General features: G+C 48.2%; 1 protein-coding gene across 4 annotated transcripts in view; it reads left to right on the top strand.

Moving 5' to 3' along the window:
- The window catches only part of MAPRE2 (microtubule associated protein RP/EB family member 2), a 140,706-nt gene extending 122,807 nt beyond the window's left edge, over window positions 1–17,899 (top strand). For all 4 annotated transcript variants that reach the window (XM_028523884.2, XM_036009158.1, XM_028523883.2 and 1 more), the window contains 3 exons: window positions 7,794–7,933; window positions 12,443–12,601; window positions 14,923–17,899. In XM_028523884.2, the coding sequence (XP_028379685.1) occupies window positions 7,794–7,933; window positions 12,443–12,601; window positions 14,923–14,997 (374 nt within the window). In that variant the 3' untranslated portion in view covers window positions 14,998–17,899. The remainder of the gene's footprint in view (window positions 1–7,793; window positions 7,934–12,442; window positions 12,602–14,922) is intronic.
- The last annotated feature ends 8,709 nt before the right edge of the window (window positions 17,900–26,608 follow it).

Raw genomic sequence — 26,608 nt, 5'->3', positions numbered from 1 at the left:
GCATTTACCTTCTAGCTTACTAGGTCACTTAGTAATTTATTATGCTATTGCTTAGTATTTAATTCCCCCCATTAGAATGGAAGCTCCACAGGGACAGGCATCTCCTGTGTTTCGTTCATTGTTTTATCCAAGTGCCTGTAGCTTGCTGGGTATGCAGTAGGGGTTCAGGAAGCATTCGCTGTGTGGATGAATGAATGGGGTCATTTAAGAAGCAGCAGAGAGACCTGGGCTGTGGCAAACTGGTGTCACGATAGAGGGTGCACAGACGGGGGACCCTGTGCTGTCGAAGACGCTGATAGGTTGTCAGTTAACACGTTTCTTAAAGATCTTTAAATAAAAGTCTCATTTCCTTATTATTTCAGCAGTTTAGTTTTTATTTTGCTAGTGTCTAGGAAATGGGGAATCTGTGTACTTTCTCATCATTAGTAGAGTCAGATCTCATTTGCTGAGTAATAATAATGTAAGCTAACATTTATTGAGCGCTTACTGCATGCCAAGCTCTCGTGTAAGAGCTTTCCATTATCCACTCATGTGCTCTGCCCCAGTCTGGGAAGTGGGCTCTGCTCTTCCTCCTGAACACAAATCCAGGCGGCACCAAAGCCACACCTCCCAGCCAGTAGCAGAGCCGGGGTCCCAGGAAGGAACCCCTGGCTACAGGGCCCCTGCTCTTACCTGCGGCCCCCAAGGGGCCAGATGGAGGAGGCCAGGTCCTTCCACGTCGGGAATACCACTCACGCTTGGCTGCAGGAAGTGCCCCAAGCTGCTCAAAAAAGAATCCTGCGCACTTTGATGAGCTGACACTGAAGGGGCAAAAAGGAAGTTCCAAACTCTGCCACTGGTTGCGGCAGCAGGACAGAACCCTGAGGGCTGCAGACTAATTTCAGCATGAAAGAGCCAGCCTCTTCATGGTCTCATGAAGCAGGGCACCGTGGGGTCCCATTCAGGTTCCATTTGGACTGGCCACCAGGTGCTCCCCCTCCTCGCCCCCACAAAGCGAAGGAGCGGGGCCACTTCCACTGGGAAGGACTAGATCTTGAATTCTCAGTGGTCAGAACTGGGTGGGGGCTGTCGGGCGTGTCGCAGCGCAACAACTCTGGTGTCCTTGTGGTCACCCCGAAGACCCTCTTCCCGTGGGAATTCCCCTCCTCATCGGTCCAGCCCCGGGCCCTTTCCCCCAGAGCTGGCTTTTTATACTTCTCTATTCAACAGTGCCCGTTATCTCAGCTAAAAAAATAAACTCTATCTGCCAAGGGAAAGAGGACAAGGAACTAACGTCAGATCTATCCACAAACAGCTAATCAAAGTCAATGCGATGCATTTTCTGCCGCACTTCAGTTGTTCTGTGGGGTTTTGTTTTTATTGAGATATAATTGACATATATTTCAGGTGTGCCACTCAGTGATTCGGTATTTGTATGTATTGCAAACTGATCATCGCATAAGTCTAGTTAATGTTCATCACCACACATAGTGACAGTTTTTTTCTTTTGATGAGTACTTCTAAGAGCTACTTTCACATATGCAATATAGTCTTATTAACTCCAGTCACCATGCCGTATGATACGTTCCCAGGACTTATTTCATGACTTGAAGTTCGTACTTTCTTTGCCCTTAGCCATTTTGCTCATGCCCTGCCTCTCTGGGGTTTGAGAGGGTTTTGAATTGAGTGAAGACCCAAGGGTGAAGGGAATATTCTCTCAAAGTAGGGGCTGATTAAAAGAGTGTGTGCTTGCTTCCTGAGTGTGTGTGTGTGTGCGTGCAAATGTTTTTAATGGCTCTGTGGTTCTTGTCAACAGTATTAATGTCATATTTTTAGCTCTTCTGTTTACGATTTTGGCAGACGGAATACAGCAGATTATGTGAGAAGAATTTCTGAATTCCATCAGAGCCCTGGCCACAAAGGATAAGCCAAGTACAATGCTTTTATTTGCTTCATCATTCTGAATTCATTGGGCCTCATATGCCCAAAACGTTGTAGCATTTTCCATAGACATTACGCAAGCTACTAATTATCGACATTAGACACAGTGATGCTCTGGCTTCACTAAGGCAATGAATCAGGCCACTCTTTGTTTTTTACTACAGTTGAAATGTCTTAGAATCTCATATTTATACCCCAAATCTTGGAGGCATTAATTAAGACACAACACTCAAAGACTAGCATTATAAATCATGTCCATATCCAGTGGGTAAAGTCAGAGAATTACAGGGACTCGTGCAGAATTTATGTCTGTTTTTCTGCTTCTGAAACTTGTTTTGAAAGGAAAGATTCGAGAGGGAGAGAAAAGCTTCAGGGAGAAGGGATTCTTGTAAAACAGTGTTACCATTAATTATGTTTTCAGGGCATCATCAAATGCAGCTTGAAAAAAAATTGAAATGTTTGATGGCTGCAAGAAAAAAATCTGTATCTGTATTGTAGCCAAAGTAGCTGCACTGTCTTCAAAAGGCATTATGCAAATGTTTTTCCCATCGGCATCACTGAGCCGGGAGGCGTGGGAAGGCAGAGTGAAACCACAGATGGACGTGGGGGCACTTTAGGAGGCGGGGAGGCGCTTTTGAGGACCCCAGTGGCTAACACCAGGATCAAGGACATTATTGGGTCACTTTACAAGTTGCAGTGCAAACAGTAGCTTACACAAAAGTGTTGTGTTGTATCCGGGTTGAAAATACCAATATTGATCGCTGCACAGGTTTCTGGTAATGCCCTTAATGCCGTGGCCCAGGTAAGTGGGAAAGGAATATTTGGCACCCCCAAAAGCTCAGCACACTTTGGAGAATGGTTGTTTGAAAAAAGACAATAAGATTTTTAAAGCAAATAAATAAAAACATAGTTCTTAACTGCCTAATGAGGGTGATATATTGCAGGGTATTTTCTATTATTTATTCTAAAAAACCACGAAATCATTAAACATAATGAAGAAATTATTTCATCTTTGTTTTTATAAGTGTCAGTGTCTAGCATTTCTTCATGTGTGTTAGTCACATTCTAGCTGTGGGGGGTGGGTTACTTCCACACCAAGGTACAGCTGGTGATGGTGTGAAGAGAGCTCACTTTACATTCTTTTGAAAATGAGCTTTTTAGTTGAACCGTTAATTGTATCTTTTTTAAAGCTCTAAACTTCTGAAGATACTAAGATCAACCCCATGTCTCTTTCCTTCTTTGATTTCTTCCCATTTATTCATTAGAAGGTGTAAACGCACCCTTACTAGTGCTAATCTCTCATATCCTCATTCATCAAATGTTTGTTTCCCTCTGTTATCAGTTTCTTTCCAAACAACTTGATCAGAATTTCAAAACCCCTCTAATCTTAAATTTCAAATGCTAACTACGTAATGGATCTATTATTACATTTCCCAGATTTGTTTTCCACTCCTTGCTTTCCTCAGCCTGCACCCACCCAGTCAGGAACTGTGTGGGGTGGGGCAGGAGGTGGTCTTTGAGTACACTCTTCTCCACCAGCCCTGCCCTGCCCACAGCAGAGGACGCCAAGTCCGCTGCTCACTGCCTTCACCTCTGCCATCCCAGGCTGACCCGCAGCTGTCTTGGGTGTGCCAGGGTGGAAGAGCCGGCTCTGAGCCCCAGCCGTCACAGAATCCAGGGAACAGGCAAAACAGACCTCCATGAGCATCTTTGAGCCAGGCTCTGTCAGTAGCAAGGGATGTTGTTTCCTCAAGGAAAAAACGGGTCATCTGTGAGGCTGCACGTTTGGAACTGGGACAGCGGTAACAGCCGTCATTACTGCAGCAGCTCCAGCCTCGCTGTGAGGCCCGGGAGCATGCCGCCGGGCCCTCTGTTCCTCTCCCGGCCAGCTTCCTCTGCTTATTTATGGTTTCCCTCCCCCGTAACTGGCCTTGCACAGGGCTCCGGCTTGCCTTGACCCCTTCTGCTTTTGCTTCTTATCAGGCATTTCAGCTTTTTTTTTTCCAAGCCACATTTGATGGTGTCCTGAAAATATAATTCCTGGTAGCCCTGTTTACTTACAAGTAATCAGCTTCTATTCTATTCCGTAGATGTTTTTCTTACAGTTCACATGAGGCTGGATCAGGCAGGAAGTGTAAGAACAGACGTATGTCTGATGAACCCGGTTCTGTTGTTACAACCAGCCACCTCATAGTTGCTGATGTGCTGGCAGAGGATGGCCCGGGGGGCGGGGGGGGGGGGGGGTTGTCACGTGGTCCCAAGGGAAGTCCCTTCTGCAGGGCTGTTTCCTTCAGAAGAGACCATGAACATGGCAGAGCTTGGACAGCCTGGCCCAAACCACCTTGCTCCTTCCTACTCAGAGTTAACCATTCACTGGTTGAATTTACCCACTTGAACTCTTGTGCTGATTCCATAGCTAAAGGGCCTAAGTAATAATGGAAGGTGACCTTGAAAGGAAGCCAAGTGAGGGATCTCTCTCTCTCTCTCTCTCTCTCTGAGAGGCTGATGATTGCTGTTCGGTTTCCTGTGTGTATTGCTGGCTCTTCTGGCAGTGGCTTTGATGTCGTTGTCAGCTCCTCCAGCATCCCCTGGAAGCCTTACCCTGGATAGATGCCTCTCCTAGGAGCTGTTTTGGGAATTACAATGGCTTTTTTAAGTACCTCCTCTGGGTCAGGCACTGTGATTGGCATGGGAACATAAAGCAGTAAACAAAACAGATGCAACTCCTACCTTGTAGAGTTTGCCTAACAACAGGAGAAGCAGGCATTAAACAAGTAACTAAAGCAGTCCCTTTCATCTGGGGGAACATTCCAGGACCCCCCAGGGGATGCCTGAAACCACGGAGAGCACTGACCCCCATATATACTGTGTCTTCCCTATCCGTGCATACCAATGATAAAGTTTAATTCCTAGATTAGGCCCAGTAAGAGATTAATAACTAAATATAAAATAGAGCAATTAATATACCATGATAAAAGTTATGTGACTGTGGCATTATTAAGTAAAATAAGGGTTACTTGAACATAGGTCCCGCCACAATCTGTCTGATAACCAAGGTGGCTACTCAGTGACTCACAGGTGGGAAGTGGATGCAGCGTGGATACTACACAAAGGAATGAGTCACGTCCCAGGAGGGATGGGTGGGACGGCACAAGACTTCATTGTGCTACTTAGCATGCAATTTAAAACTTATAAATTGTTTGTTTCTGGAATTTTCTATTGAGTATTTCCGGCAGCGGTTGACTGTGGGTACCTGGAAGTGCAGCAAGCAGAACCATGGATGGGGCAGTACTGTACACCGTGGCCACTGGTGGGTGCTGTGTGGAGGGGGTTCCGGATGCCGTGGCCTCCCAGAGCAGTGGCATCCGAGGTCCAGGGTATAGTAGACTTAGTCGTTCAAAGCAGGGGCAGAGGGCAGGCAGAATGTAACCCAAATCGCACGCTCTGGCCATGCAGTCCAGAACATTTCTTGTCCCTGAGAACACTGACCAGAGCCATGGCTGCTTAGATGCCTGAACCTCCTACTAGGCCCTGAGCTCCTGGAGAGCGGGCATCTCCAAGTCCATGGCATGGCTCACAGTAGGCACTTCATTAGTATGTCTTTAGTAAATAAGACGCATTGATCATACAGTCTTTGATCTGCTTTCTGTGGGCATTCTTTATATTAAAGTATGACATATTGCTTACAAAAAGGTCTGAAGTAACTTGATTTTTCAAAAGCAGCTTCCCCAGCTAGGCAGGCTGCTGGTTTCCCATAGAGAAGGCTCTTTGCCAGGTCAGCATGTTCTCGCCCTGCCTCTCCCGCCACGCTCCACGCTGTTCTCTCGCTGCTGGCTTGCCCTTTACCTGGAGAGCCTGGCCCGTGGGCCTGGACGTAGCTCCCAGCACTGTTTTCTGTGGGCTTCCCCACAGACAGAGGGCCCCCGTGTGCGAATCACAAGGAAAGCAGAGCAGCCCCTCTCTAGAATCCTCAGGAATGTTTCTTGCATGGGTGAGATAGGCATTCTCTACACGGAACAGTTACCCTTTGAATACTCGAAACTGTTTTAAGTCCCTCCCAAGTGAATCATTCTTATTCTAAAATACATCAGGGTAGGATGCTGTTGACGCTCCTTGAGGGTATGTATGACTTTGCTTCTGTAACTAATGACTCTGGGCACCATACAGACATACAAATCTACACTTTACAGTCGTCCTGTTTCCTACATTGTAATTAAGAGTGTTTGAAATTTGAGCACTGCTGTCAGCACACTTAGCCTTTGTAGCACTTGCCTCTTTCTAATTTGTGGGTACGGATAAACTGCAAAGTTGGAAATAAACTGCAAAACTGTAAACCATCTAACCATGGTTCTATTTACTTATTCATGTATTTAATCAAATATTTGTTCCCTCAATAAATAAATATATGTTCAGCCAAACCCTGTGGTCAGCACTGGTGATGCAAAGCTGAATGGGACATGTCCCTTGCCCTCCAAGAGCCTTCTAGGGGAAGCAGAGTGTTGGGGGGCGGTGGAGAGTTGGGCCACTGGGAGCGCCCAGGGGGAGCAGCTCCGCCAGACTGAGATGCCACCTGATCAGAACTGTGTTCAGAATTAAGATGGAATGGTGGGCCCCCAGGAATGATCCTGAATTTCTTAATCTGTGAAGTGCATCAGCTTCATTGCATATACCTGGTACCTTCTGTTCTGGCTGCTGAGGTCACTTTCTATGTCTGTGCCGTGTGGTAGATACCGAGAGAGCTTATCATGAGCCAAGCTCCCGGTAGGTGAGGTCTTACCTCAAATCAGTGGCTTTTAAAAAAAACTTACAGCGTTATTAGCAGTGCTGTTGAATCACTAGGCTAGAGCGCTCATCCCCAGATCTCCCCATTGTAAAGGAGTATCTTTTTTCCCTCTATAATAAGTAATTTATAGGGTAATACCTTGACACATGGATTTCTTAGTTCCCCAAAACATCTCAGTGTTTGAGGGTCCATCAATAAACCTTCCTGAATCAGAGTGTTGCAGAAGTATGATTTTTCTAGTCTTAACATTTCTGCTACTGTCAGTGTTCTGTAGAGATCTTTGTGTCCATCCCTTCCCCCTCCCCAATAATTATGGACTAGACGTTTAATCAGTGTCTCACACTGCATTACAGCCTTTTTTCCTTTTGATGCGCAAACCGTCCCAGATGTGGCCTGTCGGGCGCCCCTTCAGCCTGGCCCCTGTGTCCTTTGACACCAGTCCTTACACACACCCTTGCTTTCACACACACACAATGTTCCAGGCTGACCTTGCACTTCCCCTGCCCCACCCTGGAATCAGCCATTTCTCAAGTAACCCTTTTATTGCAGGACGAGATGGAGAAGCCAGGACTTGGGCACCAGGCACGCACGCAGCTACGGAGATGTCATTGTTCCCAGGCTCCTTCAGCGACCAAAGCCAGGAAATATATTTTAAAAGAAAAAACATTTGTATTAACATTTCTTCTAAAGTATTAATCTAGTATAAGGTGTTTTTTCTTGTCCATTAGAAATTCAACTGTGGTGCTGCTTTAAGCTGACCTAAAGACCTTTCCTCTTAGAAGAAACTTAAAATCCCTTTGTGCCTGTTACTCTTCTCTCTCTGGAGGGAGAAAGGACAACTGCATTAATCTCGTGGTACTTGAAGGGGAAGAAAAACAGTGCTCAGAAAGGTTAAATAAATTTCCCAAGATGACACCGGCACTTTATCGTGTGCTCTTTCTGCATGTACTTCTACTTCTGCGACGGGAGGGACCGCTGGCCGTCTCTCTCACACACTTGAGCGGACCCCTTCTGCACCATCGATTTGCTCTATGTCTAAAAAGCATTTCTGATGTTGCCATTATTTATAATTTATCCTGCCTACTTTCAGGTGCAGCTAAATCAAGCCCAGCAGCTAAACCAGGATCCACACCTTCTCGTCCCTCATCAGCCAAAAGGGCTTCATCCAGCGGTTCAGCATCCAAATCTGATAAAGATTTGGAAACACAGGTCATACAGCTTAATGAACAGGTAACTCCTCGCCCCTGGCCCTGTGTCTGGGAGCAGTGACAAGTGTGAGGGGAGAGGGAGCAAACTCCTGGAGGCCTGGGATAACTCTGCGGGGGGGGAGGGGGAGGCGAAGCAGAAGCAGTGGTTGCAAGCAAGCACAAATATAAGGAATCGTTCAAGCAGGTAAAATCAGTGGCTTATTATGAATGAAGATGTCAGTCACAAATCTCGAAGCTACGTTAAGACAGAAGGACAAATGACTCAGCCCCAGGTAAATGTAGGCTTGTAGGCCAGCCTCCCCCTCCCCACACCTGAGTGCCTTTAGTGAGCTCCAGTCTGGACAGTGGCCTGTCTGTCCACTTCTGGCCAGTTTAGATGGTGTTACAGGCTTTAGGTTAGTCTTCCTTCCTTTTCTTCAGCAGCTGCTTGTTAGGCTCGTACTTTGGGACAGACACTGGGCTTGATGCTAATCATATAATGGTAGCGAGAAAGAGACCTCCCCTGCCCTCATTGAACTTCAGACAGCAGTTGCACAGGGTAGGTGATGACGCAATCAAATGCAAAAACTCCAACACTTCCCACAGTAGCTGAAATCTGTTACCACAGGAGCCCTGCACCCAGTACTGGGTGATCAGAAAGTCCCCAGCGTCTGAGAAGAACTTGCTTTCTGTCTACTGTATTTTGCTGTGTAATGCGCACACACATTTTTTGCCAAAAACTTTCAGGACAAAAAATCTTTCGTTTTTACTTTTTTATTCATTTTTTATTTATTTATATTTAGATACTTGTTTTTTGTATTACAAAGGAATTTTAGCATTTATCTTTTAATATGTTACCATACAAGAAATTTTAAAAAGAATTAAAAACATTTATATAGATACGGAATTAGTACTACCCATGTATGACGTGCATCCTTATGTTTCTCTCAAAAGTTTGGGCAAAAAGTGCACATTATACACAGCAAAATACAGCAATATTCCTCGTGATTACAATAAATCTAGCTGTGTTGCCTTTGAAATTTTCTGTGTAAACGCTTAGCTATGCGTTCTAGCTAACAATAGCTAATTTTGTCTATATTAAGTCACACGAAAACTATACATAGGTTTTTTTTTTCCCCTGTGAGGTAGGGGTTAGAACTTTATTTCAAATAAAATATTTTTCCCATATTCAGACAAAAACGTTTAAATGGTCGCTAGGCCTGAGCTGAGATCAGGAAATCGAGAGCTCTCTCAAGTTCGAGTTCAGATGTTAAACAGTTTAAAAGTGAAAACGTAATTGGTAGGGATGGACCTGCTGCAAAAGCCTTGCACCCCACACCTGACTTAGGAGGAGGGTCTTTCATCCTGGCTCCTCCCACCGCTGGGAGAGGAGCCTTTATTAGAGGTCCTCAGGCTCTTCCCAGCCTCTCACTGGCCATTCCCAGTGATTGATCTGATTCTTGATGAGCCAGCAAGAGTCTGGAAGTGGTTTTTGAGATAATTGTATATTTGCAAACATGAACCTAGTTTAAAAGCAGGCAGTTGCTCAACTACGGTGTTTCTTTACAATTCTGATCACCTTGATGAAAATGGCAAAACTACAAGTCATCAGTGGGCAGGACTTTGATTTGGAAACTGCGGAAGGTTCACCTTACCTGCTGAGTCCCAGTTTGAGCCCGAAGCGACTCTCCAGTAATGGCTCCTCATGCTGGGACGAAAGGCAGTTCTGACGGCCACAGCGAGCCTTGGGCCACCTGCCTTGGCTGCGGCAGATGCGGTTAGACACACAGAGCATCAGGCGTGGGGCTGTAACACTGTAGATCTACAGCCCATTTATCCTTAGGAACTCCCATTCTTGTGATATCTTGATCACCACACCCAGGTTCCCAGCCCTCCAACCCAGAGTGTGACCACATGGAAACCCTCCTCCTTCCTGCCCCTCTCCCTTACCCCTTAGCCAGCGGCTCCACTACCCTCTAGTCAAAGAGCCCCACATCCCCAGGGGACCCAGGCCTTGTCCTGCCATCCAAAATGCCACTCTAGAGAAGACAGTGAGAAAAGAGAGGGACACCCCAGTGGTCTTCCTCCTCCTTGTGGTAACTCTTTCCTTACTTCCAAAAGGCTTCCCTCCCGCGCCTGCCCCTGACTCATTCAGTCAGAGGAGGGGTGTGCCTGCGCCCCCCGCTGAGGTCATACACACCCTAAATTTCAGGTGTTCATTCAACAACTACTCAGTGAGCTCTTTCTCCCGGCCGTTTCTGTGGTTAACTGTTACTGTCACCCACATTCTGTCCTTGAAGCCTGCAGGGTGCCCCCTGAAACCAGTCGGGAGCCACACAGGCATCGCTGTGTGAGAAGTGAGGACACGAGGGCAAGGAATGGCGGAGTGAAAACGCCCAGGCCGAGGAGTGAATTACAGTCGTAACAGAGAAAGTGACAAGTGCCATAAACTTTAAGAATTCTCGTTGACTTGGCCCCGTGCCTTTATTCAGGCAGTGTCCCATGGCACACTATAAAGTGCCACTGTGTTAGACAATTCCAATGATAGAAATCAAAAGGCATCACTAGAGCAAGTCGGGTCCATTTCCGGAGAACGAGTTAGCCACCAGGCAGTGGGGTGGAGTCCCTGCGTGTTCAGGGGATGTAGCCCCACAGTGAGGGGATGTGGGAAAATAACTTTTCCTTCTCTCTCTTCCCTTTGACTTTCTCGAGGCTCCATCCCCAGCATCCCCTCCACCAGGCAGGCTTCTGCTGTGATATGTAAGCGAGGAGAGAGGCATCAGTCCTTATGAGGGGGACTGTGAGCACAGACTTCGGTTGCCAATCGATCTTTCATCATACAATTTAGCTCCTGTTGGTTTTCACTAGGGGATGTTTATAGCTGCGCATCTGTTACCTGATGCGTCTGGAACACCACCAAAGACTGGCTTAGGCCAGGTCTCTCTGCAAAAGCCTCAGCTCTTTGCTCGTCCTGCAGCTGAAGCATGCTGGAGAGACAGACGAACCTAGTTTACCTTCAGATGTGTCCAGAGACCCTTCCTGCCTATGGAGGGGGAGCGGGCAGACACCTAAACTGCTGCAGATCCGCCTGCCGGCACCACTGCAGGCCTCCCATGGCTTCTGTGGCCAAGCCCGAGGAGGGGGTGGTTTGTGTGAAAGCAAGAAAGGATTTCTAGAATAAAGGCAGGTTTCTTTTTTCTGGAATTGAGGCTGCTGGTGGCCTTCAGTTTTTACCAATATCCAGACAATAATAGTATTATGAGAAATCAGAGTTAAACGTTAGCAAACGGACACCCTGCTATTTACCTACTGCACAGTTCTGTGGGCATCCGAGAGGGGAACTCCGTGCCCCCGCGTCTTACAGGACGGGTGTGGGTTTGCCAGGTGTGTGTGAGAGCGGCTGCGTCCTGCCTGTGCTCAGCGCCGACTCCAGGCAGGTACACAGCAGGCACAGAGGCCCACAGTTACTAGGAAGAGAAGAACAATTTCCACCCCAAAGGTAATTCTTGGAGATTCTGTCAAAGGATGGTTTTTCATATACTGAAAAAGATTTCACCTGCAGAGGGCCATGAAAGACTTCATTTACCTGCCAAAGAATATTCTCTGCATAAATATAAAATGCATGAAGGGTAAAAGAAAAATCACAGGAGTCTCAGAGAGCAGGAACAAGTAATCGCTGGGGCCTGCGTGTCGCTGCCTGGGAGCCGAGCCCAGATGGGTCCACCCACTTTGGCGTCCTTCAGCCCAGGTGACAGCGCTGTCGGGCTCTGCCTCACCGTTGCTCCCTCCCTCTGCCGCACTGTGTCTGTAACCACCGGGCGAGGCTGTGTGGCCCAGGAAGGTCCTCGAAGCAGCAGCACAGGCCGGGAACAGGGCAGAGGGCTATTTTGCTGAGGGAATGGAGCTTCCACCTCTTCCTGCCTTTCCAGTGAGAGTCTTCCGCAGAGCCAGACCTGGAGAAATTAAGTGCTCCTCAGCCAGGTTTTCCATCTCTCCCCCAGTTTTCCTTGTGTAGTCAGGATCCAGTTTCGCAGTAGAGAGCATGTGTCCAGTTTGGCCCAGCAATGTCTCTGAAGGCGTCTGAAACTAAGGGTGACTCAGTGCAGGTGATGTGGAGCCAGAAGCATCCTCAAAACACATCTGAAGTAACCACGGGGACAGCCTCTCTCCTCTCCCTGTGACCCCTCCGCTCAGGCCGCCAGCTCCCTCCCTGCGGAGGATGGGCAGGCCAGGAGGAAGATGTGTCTGGCCCGTGTTAGCAGGAGAGGGAAGCTTACTCAGCCCGCTGCTCTGCGTCCAGCAGAACGGTCCCTCTGACCCTGGTTATAAACACGCAGTCGGCTGAGGGGAATGACTAGCGTGCTGCTGAGGCTGGACGTTTGGCCCAGGCTCAAGCTCCGAACAACAGCCCCTTGTTGCTCCCGGGACTTGGACATCGGCTACATTTTGCACGTCTGTCTGTTCGTGTTTGGGTCTTTCTGCACAGGCTTAGTTGGTTGCTTGTTTCTTATATGTATCTGGGGGTTTTCTCCTCCCCCTCACCCCCTTGCAGGTACATTCGTTAAAACTTGCTCTCGAGGGCGTGGAGAAGGAACGGGATTTCTACTTCGGGAAGTTGAGAGAGATCGAGCTGCTCTGCCAAGAGCAGGGGCAGGAGAACGATGACCTCGTGCAGCGGCTCATGGAAGTCCTCTATGCCTCAGACGAGCACGTAAGTGTGAGGAGCCCCCGGAGTGACGCCGCGGTCACAGTGCCGTGACCCGTGTGCCCTAGGACACTGCCCTGGGACCTCAGGGAGCATGGCAACTCAGCCAGGGCCTTTGAGAGTCCCAGCGGGAGGAGCAGCATTGTCATCGCGGTCCACTGGCCTCGTGCCTCTGGGACACGCAGCCGTGAATCAGTCTGGGAAGGGATGGGTGGTGTGGGGTGGGCGATGCAGAAAAATAGGCTTATGCAGCCAAATCTCGAGTGACTTTCAGTAGTCCCAGCAGAGGCACAGTAAGAATGTGTGTGAGGGTTCGTTCTTCACACAGGATCAGAGTGTGGTTAGAGGAGGAATTGACCCAGGTGCTGTTTGCATCTCCATAAGCCTCTCAGTGGTCTGTTTTTATTTCATAGCTGGTTGTCTTGGTTACTTACTGCCGGAGCACACCAGCTCTGTGGGGCACCCCTGTGTTGCGGAGTACCTCTGGAAAGCCTGCTCTGTGGGGAGGGCCTGCCCACCAGGAGCGAGTGTGCGGAGGAGACGCAGACGTGAGGTGCAGTGGAGGCACAAGAAAAGCAAGGAGGGGAAGGGGCGGGTTAAAGGGCAGAGATGGAGGCAGGTCCCCTCAAGTCTGCCTGCGCAGGGAGGGAGAGGTCCCAGCAGCGGGGAGCAGGAGTGGGAGCCTGGGGGGCCTCACCTCCCACAGTGCCCACTGCACTGTAGAAGGCATAGAAGACGAGAGGGCAGCCGGGGTTTCAACTTCTCCTCCTGCCAGGCTGAAGCTGGGAGGAGGGTTTGCACCTGTGTGTCCCAGAGGCCTGCAGATGCTCCAGGGGCTCTGCAGCTGAGTTGCACGTGTGCTGGTGTTCCCACAGACTGGAACAAGCCACTGGCAAGTTTACTTTATGTCTTACTCCAGCTGACACCAGGCAAATGTTTACTCCATTAAGATTAAAATCCTAGTTTCAAAATTTTCCTGAACTATAAGAAACTGTCTGGGGTTTGGGGATTCTCCACCACTTTTTTCAGTTTCCCCAGATGTTCTTTTTAAACTTCTGTCTTGGTTATCCTCGTCTCAGACGGTAGATCTGCAAGCCCTGAGAGTCTGCCGGTCAGGGCGCAGACACAGCGCCGGCCTCACAGCACACGGCTCTCAGCGTGCTCGGGTCTGACGGGGAAACCACAGGCTGCCTCGCAGCGTGTCTGCACCTCCCCGAGTGGAGCGGGCGCCATGGTCTGTGCGTGCAGAGTGCTTTGTAGTCTGTCGAGCACCAGGTGAACTGTGGTTATTTTCACAAGCGTGCTGGACGCGAAAGCCAGTGAGGTGCAGGCAGCTCTGTGAGTCTGAGGGCGGGGCTGCTGTCTGTCCGTGACACCGCCGGGGAGTCAGGCCCCTCCCCCCCACGGGACTGAGTCTTCCCAGCCCTGCCTGCCCAGCAGGAGGAAAAGCCTGATTCTAACCTTGAGCCACATCTTGTCCCCACAGGGAGTCCTTATATAAGAAACACTGTCAAGTGATCTCCAAAGTCAGGGTTGACGTGGGCCACCAAATTCCTAGCTACTGGCAGCAGGGTGGCCTTAGATGAGAGCTCTCAGCTCCTGGGCTGCCTTCTCGGGGGTCTGCCTAGATGACCGCACTCACCTTCTCTTCACACCACCAGGCCCCCCGTATAAACACCCCCCGACTTGCTGCCATCTGGATTCAGAAAGCCATTCTCTCTGTGTAGGCAATGAGGGCAGACACCGAGCAGCAGTAATACTTTAAAACATCATCAGTCATGAAGACTGAATAGTGTGTTTAGCAGGTCTTTCCCTGAGACACTGGGTATCCTCTCCTTGCCTTACCACTCTCACGGCTGCTGCTCTCGCCCTGAGCCTGTCCCAGATGAGTAACAGGTTATAACAAGGGGTCTGCTTCAAGCAGGCGTGCTGCCAGGTGGGAAGAATGGGTCCCAGCAGATTCACTTGTGAGTCTCGTGATGCTCTTTAGTCACTGCGTCCGGTTTTCTCTTTTAGCAAACGTGGGAAAATGTGTAGTAGGTTCTGTGAGGATTTCTTTCCAAAACAGAAGGAGAAGTTTGGCACGTAAAGCCTGCTGACTGTGCCCGGGATGATCCGTCCTCTGATGGGGCGGGGAAGCGAAGGCATCCACCACTCTGTGTGTGCCGGCTCCTGGGAGTAGGGTGGCCCCCGCGTGGAGTGGTTCCCGAGCTTGTGTTCTCCATGGCCTGGAGACGCCGTGCTGTGCAGGGAAGAGGGGCCTGGGGCGCCGCAGGGCCTCCGACACAGTGACCTGTCTCAGCTAACGCGTGTCCCCTGCCCTGCAGGAGGGCCACCCGGAAGAGCCGGAAGCCGAGGAGCAAGTGCACGAACAGCAGCCCCAGCAGCAAGAAGAGTACTGACCCGCCCTGGCAGCTCTTGACACTTCCGTTTTGCGTGGGAACTTTTCTTCTGGAGAATCAGAACACGTGTGGCCTCAAGCTCAACAGAAACCAGTTGTTCCCAGTCTGCCGGTAACATCAACGCACTGTCGCATACATACGCCAGCCACTGCACTCGGTCCCATTTCCTTTGCCAAGACACTTAGCAGTTGGCCTTTTGGTGGCCTACCTGAGAGATCATGGGGTCACATACCTTCAACTTCACCACTTGGCTGCGTGAAATTGGTTCTGCTCTTCTCGTTTCTTTCCAGAGCAACTCTCCCCACCCCACTACCACCACCAACACCCCCTTTTTAATCCTGGTGTGAAACAATGGTAATTTGATATATGGTATTTATATTGGCATTTCTCAACCCAGTGTCACTAGATGTCACATACATTTGTGGTGCTTTGATGTTTGCAAGTCTAACCTTTTGAACATAAATTTGGTAAAATAATAAATTGGAACAAAGGGAAAGAGATACTTGATATGAAAGCCATAATGACAGTGACTTGTTGTATAGGGGAAAACACAGAGTCAGTTTCTGCCTCTGCTCACAACGTAAAGGGAAAAAGAGAGTGGCATCAGAACTAGGGCGCCAGGGCCCGGCAGTGTGCACACATCAGCATGTCAGACAGCCACACAGCGTGTCGTTGGTGTTTTCCTTGAGTGAACGTCTTCAGAAACTATCTCGACTCGGCCCTCTAACTGCTTGTCCCCCCCACCCGCACCCAGGTTCTCATGCTGTTTTCTTTCTCAGGGTCCTCCTTGGTGGGCAGCCCCTCTCCCCAAGAAGCTGTCATCAGTTGCCTGCAGTCCAGAGGGGTCTGCGTAGGTCCAGGTCCCCTGCCTCCAGGGTGGGTTTCTGCGCCAGTCCCGCCACCACTCTGGGCAGCTCCACCTGGAACGACTGCAGGGGCGCAGCGAGGGGTGGGGCCCGCAGTGAGCCGCACGCCTGCTGGGAGGGACGGCCTGATGGGCAGGAGGCTAATTCCAAGGAGGCATTGTGGTCCTGAGGTCTAGTGTTGACACTGGAATGACAGCACAGAATATTCTATGACCCTGAGTACCTTCTGGAATAAAGCATTTCCCCTCCTCAGTACGGCAGCCCTCCATGTCATCGACCTTTGCTAAGCCGTGGCAGTTCATAAACCAAGGATACATGGATGGATTAAAAGCATTCCTTTTTTTTTCTTAAATGAGATTTGCACATTTGCTTAGTATCTTTCCAAATCTTTCCCTCTTTATTCTTTTTCCCCCCTGTGACAGATGGTATCCCTTCCCGGAGCATTCACTTCACTTGGTGTCTAACTTTAGATTCACCTTCCACTTGTTATTTGACTCAGCAGGTGCAACAAAAACAAAGAAGTGTGCCCACCCCACTTTCCTCTCACCTGAAAAGCTTAAAATAAATTTCTGAATTATGTATCATAAAGCTTTGACATTTCTTTATTAATTGATGAAATACTAAATCTAAACCCTCACACTGAAGCTTTCCACCAAAAGAAGTCTTCTCAAAATAAATCTTTTGCAACAAAGTGGTATTTATTGAGTTACATGTGAAAAAGATGACTCGTGATTACAACACACTGGGCAGGACTGGACAGCTCTTCCGTGGAGTGTGGTTTCCCTTCCCTCTCTCTCCTGCTCGCTCTGTGCTGCGGCGGCAGCTCCCTTCTCGTGGGCTGGAAAGCCCACTCTCAGCAGTGACCTCCCGGCCCCTGGTTGCAGGTGGCGGTTGGGCTCTACGCAGCATCCTGCTGAGTGGTATATTCCCCCAAACCTCTTGCACTCACTGAGTTTCCATGTTTTAAATCGCTTTTATAAAGAGGCGCCATGAAGATTATAGGTCAGTGGTTTCTACTCAGTTTCGTGCCTGCCCCAGCCGGCTGAGGAAAACCCAGTGCTGGGTGCTCGTGTTTACGATACAGTTACATAAGCCTCACCGCACCACTGACACCCACTCCGCTCTCCCTAAATCCCCAGCCTCCTCAGCTGTAAACACACTGGCCAGATAGTTCGAAAAGATAACGTCCCCCAGTCGTCATACTTCATTCCCCTGCCCAGGTCTTGGAGCATGCTATTCGTTCGATTAGAAAAGAGCTATAGATGCCGCTCTCTGTCCGAGTCTGAAACACCTGCCACTGTGTTGCTTCACACGGGACCGCACTGAGACCTCGGGAGACATGTACCAGCACCCCAGCTCCTGTGCAGGCCGCGTCTCACTTGCCAGACCTGCCCCTTTCTCCCCAGTGGCGGTACCCCATTACCCCCCCACCTCAGCATCTGGGGCTCGCCTTCCTCCACGGCCGGTCATGCATCACCATGCTGGGCGATGGGCGACCCGTGGTGTGTGCCCTGCCCCTCCCTCTCAGAAGCCGACTTCACTCTTAGCGTCCCCTCACACCTGCTGTGGCGGGCACAGCGCCCACCACTCGTGTCAGATAGGAAGTGATGGGAGCAGGGGCAGAGGGAGCCTGTCTTCTAAGCAGAAAAGCAGGAAAAGACAAACATCCTGTTGACCTGAGAGAAGTAAACTCCAGGAGGGAACCGAGAATAACTCCCTTCCCTGGTGAGTATCTATCTCCATTATTCCGTTAAGGTTTAATATGCATTCAAATTACTTTTACTAAATAGTACACCATAAAGCTTTTGTTATATATTACTTGTAAACTGAAAGGAATGTAAACATATGTATTGTTAATTATAAATATAGATAAGTAATGACATAGATGAAAAGGTCTTATTCAGATGTATCACATTCATTTTACATTACCCACCAATTGTCGCATGATAGAATAGCTTTTTGTCTCTGAATATGTGAATAACTTGACTTGCGGTTATCTTTTTACATATTTAATAAAAAAAAAGTATATGTTAAAACCGGCTTGCATCCATAGGTTTCCTTTTGAGTGAGCATGTGCATGTGGGTAGGCTGTTTGTGTGGAATCACATTTGACTATAATTACACAGGGAGAGCGGTCTTCGTTTTTACTGATAACAAACGTTTTAACTGGAATTACACATTAGTATTTGATATCAAACGTAGCAGCTGTAATGCCTTTCAAAAATCTTTACCAAAAACAAACAGAGAAACCATTCCCTTAGGAAACATTCCACCGCCGAGCCGAGCCCCTGCGGGTCCAGCCTGCCCCATCTCGCCTGGACGAGACACGGGGCACAGAGCAGAGCAGACGGTGCAGAGGCAGGCGGACGGGTCACAGTAGGGCTTTGTGGCACAGCGACCTGTGATTGGCAGAAGCCCTTTGATCAAGTGTGTTTCCCTCCTCTGGTTTGTTGACTTTAACTGGAATGATTTATAGACATAAATAGAATATAAAACCTAAAAATTCCCATATATGTACTCAGAGTTTTCATCTGACCCAAGTCCACAGCTTGTTAGTAGCACACTCTCTCCCAGTCTGTTATATCGCTTATGCAGATGCAGTGTGACCTCCTGCCAATGGAACTATTTCTTTTTTACCAGCTTGAGAGTTTTTTCAAGGGAGAGGAATACGTGAGGGCGGGGGAGGGGAGAACTGTACTAGGATTGGCCCGGGGAGCCACCTGCAGAGGTGTAGAGCAGGTGAGCAGCGGTCAGGTCACCGAGGTTCAGCCAGCTCCTGGTTCACCCTGGAGGATGCCCGGCTTCCCTGAACTGCTTTCAGGCACCACCTAGAGGCCAGTTTCGTTTCTGTCCTGTCTTTGGGCACCTGTTTCCCATTCACTTGCCTCCAGGCCCTCTTCTTTCGAGGGCAGAGAAGTGGGGAAATAACAGAATACAAAGGTGCTACCACTCATCTCCAGCCACACTCACCTCCCCACAGGGCACACTTGTGCAGAAGTCTGCGCCATTACCCGGGTATGAAATGTCACACTCACATTTACCAACCGGGGTTTTGAACACTGGTCTTCCACTTAAAGACATTTGTGCACAGTCAGGAACACGTGCGAGTCACCTCACTTAAAAGACACACTGGTGGACTCAAGTAAACACATCACTAGTGGTTCAGAAGTGGTAAAATGACATGCTTGCTTTATTTCATTAAATCCGAGATCATCTCTTAAAATAGCACGCGTTCCTGCTGGCATTATGGGTAGGCCATGATTTGGGGGATGGGGTAATAATTCCACTAAATTTGGGTTATAAAATGACAGTTCTCTAAAATTAAACATACAACTTCCTTTCTGACCTTTCTTATTCTTCCCCCCTAACTGCCAGAATGCAGCTACTGGGATCTGTACAGGCGCCGTCACCAGTCACATTCACTGACCCAGCTTCTCAGCACTAGCGCGTGCTGCCAAACAGTTCAAGTGTGAGAGCAGAGCGCCTCCCTGGCGGGCTGACAGCTCCTGTTTTGCTGAACTGGGGACTCAGACATGTCAGGGAGTGCGCCGGAAGAGCTCTGGCTTTCGTGCCTAATGGAAGGCCAAGTTTAACATCCATTGAGTCCTGGAGAACCCCCATGCCGCACCAGGATGGCAGGTCACAGGACTGCCCCAGGGTGTACCCCCTTTCCCAGGCTCCGACCTGGGCCCGACACCCGGTGGAGGTGAGGTTTACACAGAAGGTGCATCTGCTAATAAGTAAGGCCTTGCCTCCTCCTGTGTTAGGTTTAGGGTTGTAACAAAAAGGGAAGGCCCAGCTAGAGCTAATACGTTGAATGCCTTTTTCTCTTTCCTCTGAAAGAAAATGCTGAACCTTTTATGAAATTAACAAGTTTTAATTTCTTAAATAGGTTTCTTGTATTTCGTAACTATTTTGTCAAGACGGTGTAAATTGTCTTTAAAAAGTAATATACTAACGTACTTTTTAATTTATAATATTCAGTAGGAACTAGCTGAGTACCTAAATGTTTTTTCAGAGATTAAAAATGTTTTTTCAGAGATTACACATTTCCTTCTGTGTAGCAAATGTCCTTCACAGTTTTACACTGTGGTATTTCTTTAGATCTTGAAGGTTATCTGTATAATATAACCTCTTAAAAATCGTTTTAAGATATATATATATCTTATTCACTAAAATGTTTTGGTCAAATTGGCTGCTCTAGTGCCTTAATTTCTAACCTTTAGAAGTTAGAGAAGTAATGAAAAGTTCCCATAGATGTACTGAGTTTTAATCTAATGCAAATTCACAGCTTTCTACTAGGATACTCCTCTGATCTGATTTATTGATTATATGGATGAAATGTGAGCTCCTACCAATGGAACAATTTTTTTAACCAGCCTAAAAGTTTTTTTAAGAGAGAACCCACAGAAAATCACTTTAAATGTTAGTCTGTTATAAGCTGTCTCAAAGATGGGTTCAGGGACCTTCCTGTAGAGACAGACACCTTCTGTCACCTGAGCTTCAAGGGGGAGCGGGGGGAACAGAGAAGGAAAATGATTTTACCCCAGAACATGTTTCATTTTTCTTGAGAGAGTGGTTTTGAGATTAATATCACAGGATGCCGACTGGTCATGCCTAAGCCATCGCCACAACACTCAGAGCTTCTAGTTTTCCTTTCTTTTAAAAATTTTGACACCATTTACTTGGGGATGAAAAACATGTTCCTTTTAAAGGTTTAATAAGCACAGAGTGAACGGTTGTATTTGTCATACTACAGTATCTCTAAAAGGGCTTAAATGTAATCCTTTCTCTTCTGAGAACATAATGTTCGAAACTGACAGACATGTTATGCCTCCAACTATTTCTTGTTTTAGCAAAGACTTTATTTCCAGTGTAGGTAATCCCTAGTTAGAACACACAATTGTGTTCACTACCGAGTATTTAAAAGAAGCCCCAAACATACTTAATTTGAAAACATTCATAGTAACCAGTTTCCATACAAGTGTCAAGTGGTACCATGCACCGCACTGCTATACATTCAGCACAGACCACCGTGAAATAACCTCATTTAACTCGGTCCGAGCGGAATGAATGACAGTTGTAATCCAGCACACTTCACTGTGGTACTGCTCCCCCAGCTGATCTCCGGACTGCTGTGAAGCGTCTCTCCCATCGTCTTATGTGACTGTGCTGAATTCCACCTGGAAAAAAGGAGGTGACTTTATGTGTAGAAGGGTCCCCAAGCCCAATATGGGTGTGCTTTTGGGCTGAACTTATTGTGGGCTTTTGAAAACCTAGAAAGAGGACACCTGAGTAGCCATGCCCATCAAGGCTGTGCCTAAAGGGGCTTCCAGCTCCCTCGAAACTCCCCGAGCCCCCCCTTCAGTGGGAACCCCATTGCATGTTCTCCTCCTGAGGAAAGGAGAGAGGACGCCTGAGCAGGGGGACGATGGTGTGTGAGCTCTCTTGCCCCCTAAGATGTCTGAAGAATAGTCATGTGTCCTTCAAGAAACGTGTTCCTGTTTTGAAAATGGCATGGTCGGGGACTTGATCATGTCCTCAGCCCAGGAGCCATGTGCCCACTTCCCGGGACAGGAAGGTGGGGCCTGGGCGGAAGGGGTGACGGCCCTCGGAGGCCACAGCTTCCGCACACGACGAGCTCCAAGTCCCTGGCCTGTGGGAGGCAGTTTGTCACTTGGCCCATTGACGTTGCTCCCGTGGAGAAACCGTACCCTGGAGACCAGGGAGGGAACTGATACTGTTTCACGGATGGGGAGTGTATTCCCGTTCACACTTATTTATGGAAAAGATGTGTTTGTTCAACTCGTGGTGCTCCCCAAAATGAGGCAGAGGGGGAAATTACCAAATGCACCCACTCTTTAAAGCATCAGAAAGACCCAAAAGAAATTTCTAAACTAAAAAAAAAAGCCAGTGGGGTGAGGGGATAATGTTTTTGTTTTCTCCCCTAATTTGTTTTCCAAAGCGGAGCACTAACCATGGACAAAACACAACAGTCGGTAGTGACTTTCTACTCCTAAAATATCACGTCACATTCCCTCAGTTACTCCAAGGGACTCTAAAGAAAGAGGCATCCCGAATCCATATGTGCCCCAGCTGAAGAAAAGTAAACGGAAGCAGTTGACTTATTTGTTAAAGCAGTACGTTACACAGGAGTGAGGTGACCAGAGTGTGGGGCGGGGGGGGGGGGGGGGGGGAATTGGAGCCAGGAGTACCATCAGGAGCTCAGGAGCCTCACACATGCACTGAGGTTTGCGGGCTTTTCCAGGACCAAGGGGGAAATCGTTACCTGATCTAGGGAGCCTGACCTCACAGCGTCTCACAATGGGTGCAGTGACAGTCTGACAGGTCTGTCCCTATCAGTCATCAGGGCCATCCCTGACGACATGGTGCCTAGTACAGGTTGGTAAAAGCCAGTCTCCCAAAGACCAAAATTGTGCATGAAAAGAGCGCCTACAGCTTTGTCCCGGAATAAACCAGGATATCCTGAGGCAAGGGCGGCACTGCTGCTGCTGCTGCTACTGGAGTACTGGAGGGCAGACACGGAATCGGCTGACCAAGGCCCAGTCCCTGTCCTCACAGAGGGCACACTTGAAGGCCGAGGAGCCTGGTCGGGACGCACGCCAGAGGAGGAGGCCACCCACCCCTTCCTTGGGCAGATGGGAGGAGACCTGCAGGCAGGTCACGGTTTCCCCAGAAGCATGTAGGGGTCAGACTAGTTTTTGTTTGTTCGATTATCCTTGGCCATTTACTGCTAGAGCAATCTTCAGTGTGCACTACGAATGTGACGTGATTGGCTGTGAAGCCCTCCCATAGCCCTTAAAATTATCCTGGGGATGGGAGATGTTGCCTTTGTCAGTGGATTAAGTCCAAACACAGGTCTGTAGGAGAAAACAGATAATATTTTAATAAAAATCTTACTACATCTGTAAAACTCTTTATAGGTCGCAAAATGGTTTCACAAATAACCATGTAGAGAAGAAAGAGAATAAGCTTTGAAAATGCTCTGCCCTGGAGTCAAACCCCAGCCAGCCCACTTCTAGACACGTGACCGTAAACAAATCACAGCATTTCATAGCCCCTTTCCTCATTCCAATATGTAGATTAAACCTTCCTTGTAGAGTTGTTTTGAAGAATAAATGAGACAATGTCTGTAAAGTACCTTGGACATAGTAGTTAATAAAATAGAAGCTATTATTACTAATTTTGCTTTTGGTGGTTTTGTGATTCCGAACAAATAACACACACACACACACAGCATGGCCCCAAAGGGAGAGTTCCCTGAGCTAGGCATAGCCCTCCAACCTGAAAAGTGAAGCAGCCGTGTGAAACTGGATATAGGAAATGAAAAAGAAGAGTCAAAGACTGAAAGGCTTTTTAGCCTAGGCAGCTGACAGTTGAGGCAGGTGGGAGCTTGCAGAGAAGGTGTCAGATGGCGGGTCCTGAGATGGACAGGTCCCGCACTCTCTCAGTCTCTGGAGACGGTGGCCATGGAGGCGAGTGGTCAGAACCAGTGATACAGATTTTTCGGAGGGGTAGCCCTCTCTGGGAACACGTGACATCCCAAGAGTGAGTGGGCCCACGAAGGAAGGGAGCTGTCCGAGGCAGAACCTGGAGCAAGGGGCTACTTTTTGGAGGAATTAAAGAGGAGCAGAGATGTTGGGAAAGGTCCACTCAGAGACCAGAGCAATGCAGGTCTCTGGATGGATGGCATCTTGGCCAACGGATGAGTGGGAAGATGGAAGGAAGGACAAAAAAGTAAGAGGGAAAAAAACAAGAGGAGACAGCTTCAAGGAAGGCTGGTCAACAGCATCAAAGCCGCAGAGGAGGCACCAATGATACACTCTGAAAGCCGGTGGAGTTGACAAGAACTGGGTCGCTGTCAGCTTCAGACAAAAGTTTTCAGTAGAGTAGAGGGCTCAAAGCAACACATGAAAATTGCATGGGGGGAATCTAAAAGCAGAAAGAAGGAAATAAAAAGGATGAGAGAGAGAAAAAGGAATAAAGTCCAGCAAAGACTGGGGGTACTTAAGCCAGGACCACTTCCGCACAACCGTGGCGGAAACGCCCCGTGAAAAGCGGAGAGAAGACGGTGGCCCCGGGACTCACAGACCTCGTCGTCTTCCAGCCACCCACGCAGGACTGTCCCTGGTTCGTCAAAATAGAACCCAAGAAACCTGTAATTCGGAGGTCAAAAAAGTTAGGGTGCTGAGGTGAACGTTAAAAGACCTATTCTGGTCATTTTATTTTATTTTGAAGGAAATGTTTAAATTTGAATAGCTCTTGACTTGCTATGAAATACAAATGATAATAATGCCAGAGTTTAATAGATATTTTAAAAAAATAATTTCTATGGCAACCACAACTCAGCCTCCACAGAATATATAAATAGGAACCAGAATGAGGAAAATTATAGAGAAATGTGACTTTTTCTGATTTGGAAACTATTTCAACTACTTTAATGTTTTGCTCATTTGGTTCTAATATGAGAGCATGAAAACATTCCTCTATTTCAATAGCTTCTTTGTGTTACAAATTAAAATGAGCAGATCATCATTTGATGAAAGAAAACTGGAAACAAGACCTATTAATGACTTGCTCCACTAAGATGCCCCTGGCCCATCTAATATGTAAAGGACCACACAGAGAGAAAACACAGACATTCACTTAATGCATTAGATGGCAGGCCAAATAGGAAAGGCAGATAACAGGGAATGTGGAATCAATATGGCTGAGCTGCCAGAGCATAAAGCTTCCAACCAATTTTAAAGGGACCAGTTTCCCACCTCTTCTCCAACATGTTCCTTTAACCACGACAATTCCCGAGACCTGCCATGAGGTTTGCTATGAATTTGCCTGGAAAGGGAAGGTAGAGTAGGGCAAGTTCAGACATCCAGAGCATCTCTTGGGATATCCTATCACTTTCAAGAACTCACTCTCTTGAAACCAGAACAATCAGATAAGCAAGCCCAGGGACCCTAAGGATTCAAGGTTAGAGTATGCGGTGATCGGATCTCCCACACAGTGTGTTTGCTTTAAGGCATGTTCATTGCAATGAAGTGAGCTGGTTACACAGAGCTCCCCAGTTAGCTGGGCCGTCTGACCCTGCCCAGGGACCAGTAGTTGCCTGCCTGCCCCTGCGTCCCCACTTCCTCCGTCGTGGCATAGCCTCGTGCCCACTTTTCTCTCTCTGCTCTGGCTTGCCCCTTCCTCTCATCTGGCCCCCACTCGAGCCTTGGCCTGGAGGTGGTCATTCACTCTCTCTACTCTGCAGCCCAAGGGCCAGGCCAGCCTTGCCCTTCCCCTGAACCCTCCTCCAGCTCCAGAAATCCCCATCTGCTGCAACTCTGAGCCACTGGCCTGTCAAATGGAGTGGTTTGAGCATGGATGGATGAGTTCAAACTGCGGGTGTTCTCCAATAGTACTGAGATTCCTCCCACGTCACCGAGGTCAACATCTTCCCAAAGAAAAGTAAAGCTATTCAATGATTTGGTGTGCCTGACAGAAACAGTCACATATATGGGAGTTTATATGCTGCTGTTGAAGTATAAGGCTTATCATCCCCTGTATAAATGAAGCTAATTAAAATGTCAGTCATATCATGGTAAATTAATTAGAAGAGCGTTAATGTTACTAGATTCAGTATATTTTGCTAACTTGTCCATAAGTAAACTTACCTAACAATTTGTAATCATTAGCAGGTATAAATGTCAAAACATAAGTCACCCAGTTTACATTCAAGTTCTTTGCATCCAGGGACCTTGTATATGCAGACCCATATAAACTGCAAGCCTTCATACAGGGTCAGCAAATATGGGGAGAGCATCCTGAAATAATTCTGCCATCCCCAGCTCTCAGCATACATGCTGGCTAGATTGAGCAGAGCAGGCTTGGCCCAAGGACTCACACCTGCACTTTGGAAGAGCCTCTGCTGGGGAAGCAGCACTAGGGAGGGGCTGAGACGCCTCCGGGCACACTGAGAAAGCAGCACTGGCTTTTCATGTAAACAGCTTGGACGGCCTGGTTGGCAAGCCACTTGGAGTAAGGCTGTCCAGAGAGCGAGGAGGGAAAACAAGGCAGGAGACGCCAAGGGAAGCCCTGCGTCACAGAAATGATTTCTCTCTAGGACTTTCTTCAGACATTCCCTATAAAAAAAGCATACAAATATCTAATAGAAAATGTAGTCATCACAACTCTTGGGAGTCTGATACACCACACCTCGGCCACACAGAAACTCTTGAGCTAAATACTACCTTTTAAGAACATCAAAATCCTCACTGTTGAGCATACTCTGGTCTCACTGCCTGACTGTGCTTTCCCTTCCGTGTGGAGTCTCCTACCAACAGACGGACAAGGTACAAGCCAATGATGCAGATGAGAAAAGGGCGGGAGAAGTTCCAACACTGCCTCTCATCCTCCACCCTGCTCCTTGTTCCTGCGAATGCCCAGGCCCAACGGGGAACAATGCTGACTCCCCTCTCTCTCTGCGCATGGCACCTGCCTCAGACGGGGTCTCAGGAATCCTGGGGTCTTGTTCCAAAGAATCTAGGAGGAAGTCGGAAACTATGCAACACAGTGAATTTCACAGCTGAGTGTTGTACCCAAACCAGTCTGAACCAGCAGCTCCTAACTCTTGCCTCTAGTGCCATCTTGGTTACCTTCTTAGGTTTAAACTTACATATATAACTGTTTTTGCAAAGTCTGGCAAGGCAGGAAATGTGACAGGGTGGGGAGGTGGGAACAGA

Source organism: Phyllostomus discolor, chromosome 9 (assembly GCF_004126475.2).
Source record: "Phyllostomus discolor isolate MPI-MPIP mPhyDis1 chromosome 9, mPhyDis1.pri.v3, whole genome shotgun sequence".
Taxonomy (NCBI): domain Eukaryota; kingdom Metazoa; phylum Chordata; class Mammalia; order Chiroptera; family Phyllostomidae; genus Phyllostomus; species Phyllostomus discolor.
This window is presented reverse-complemented; position numbering and strand designations above follow the sequence as displayed.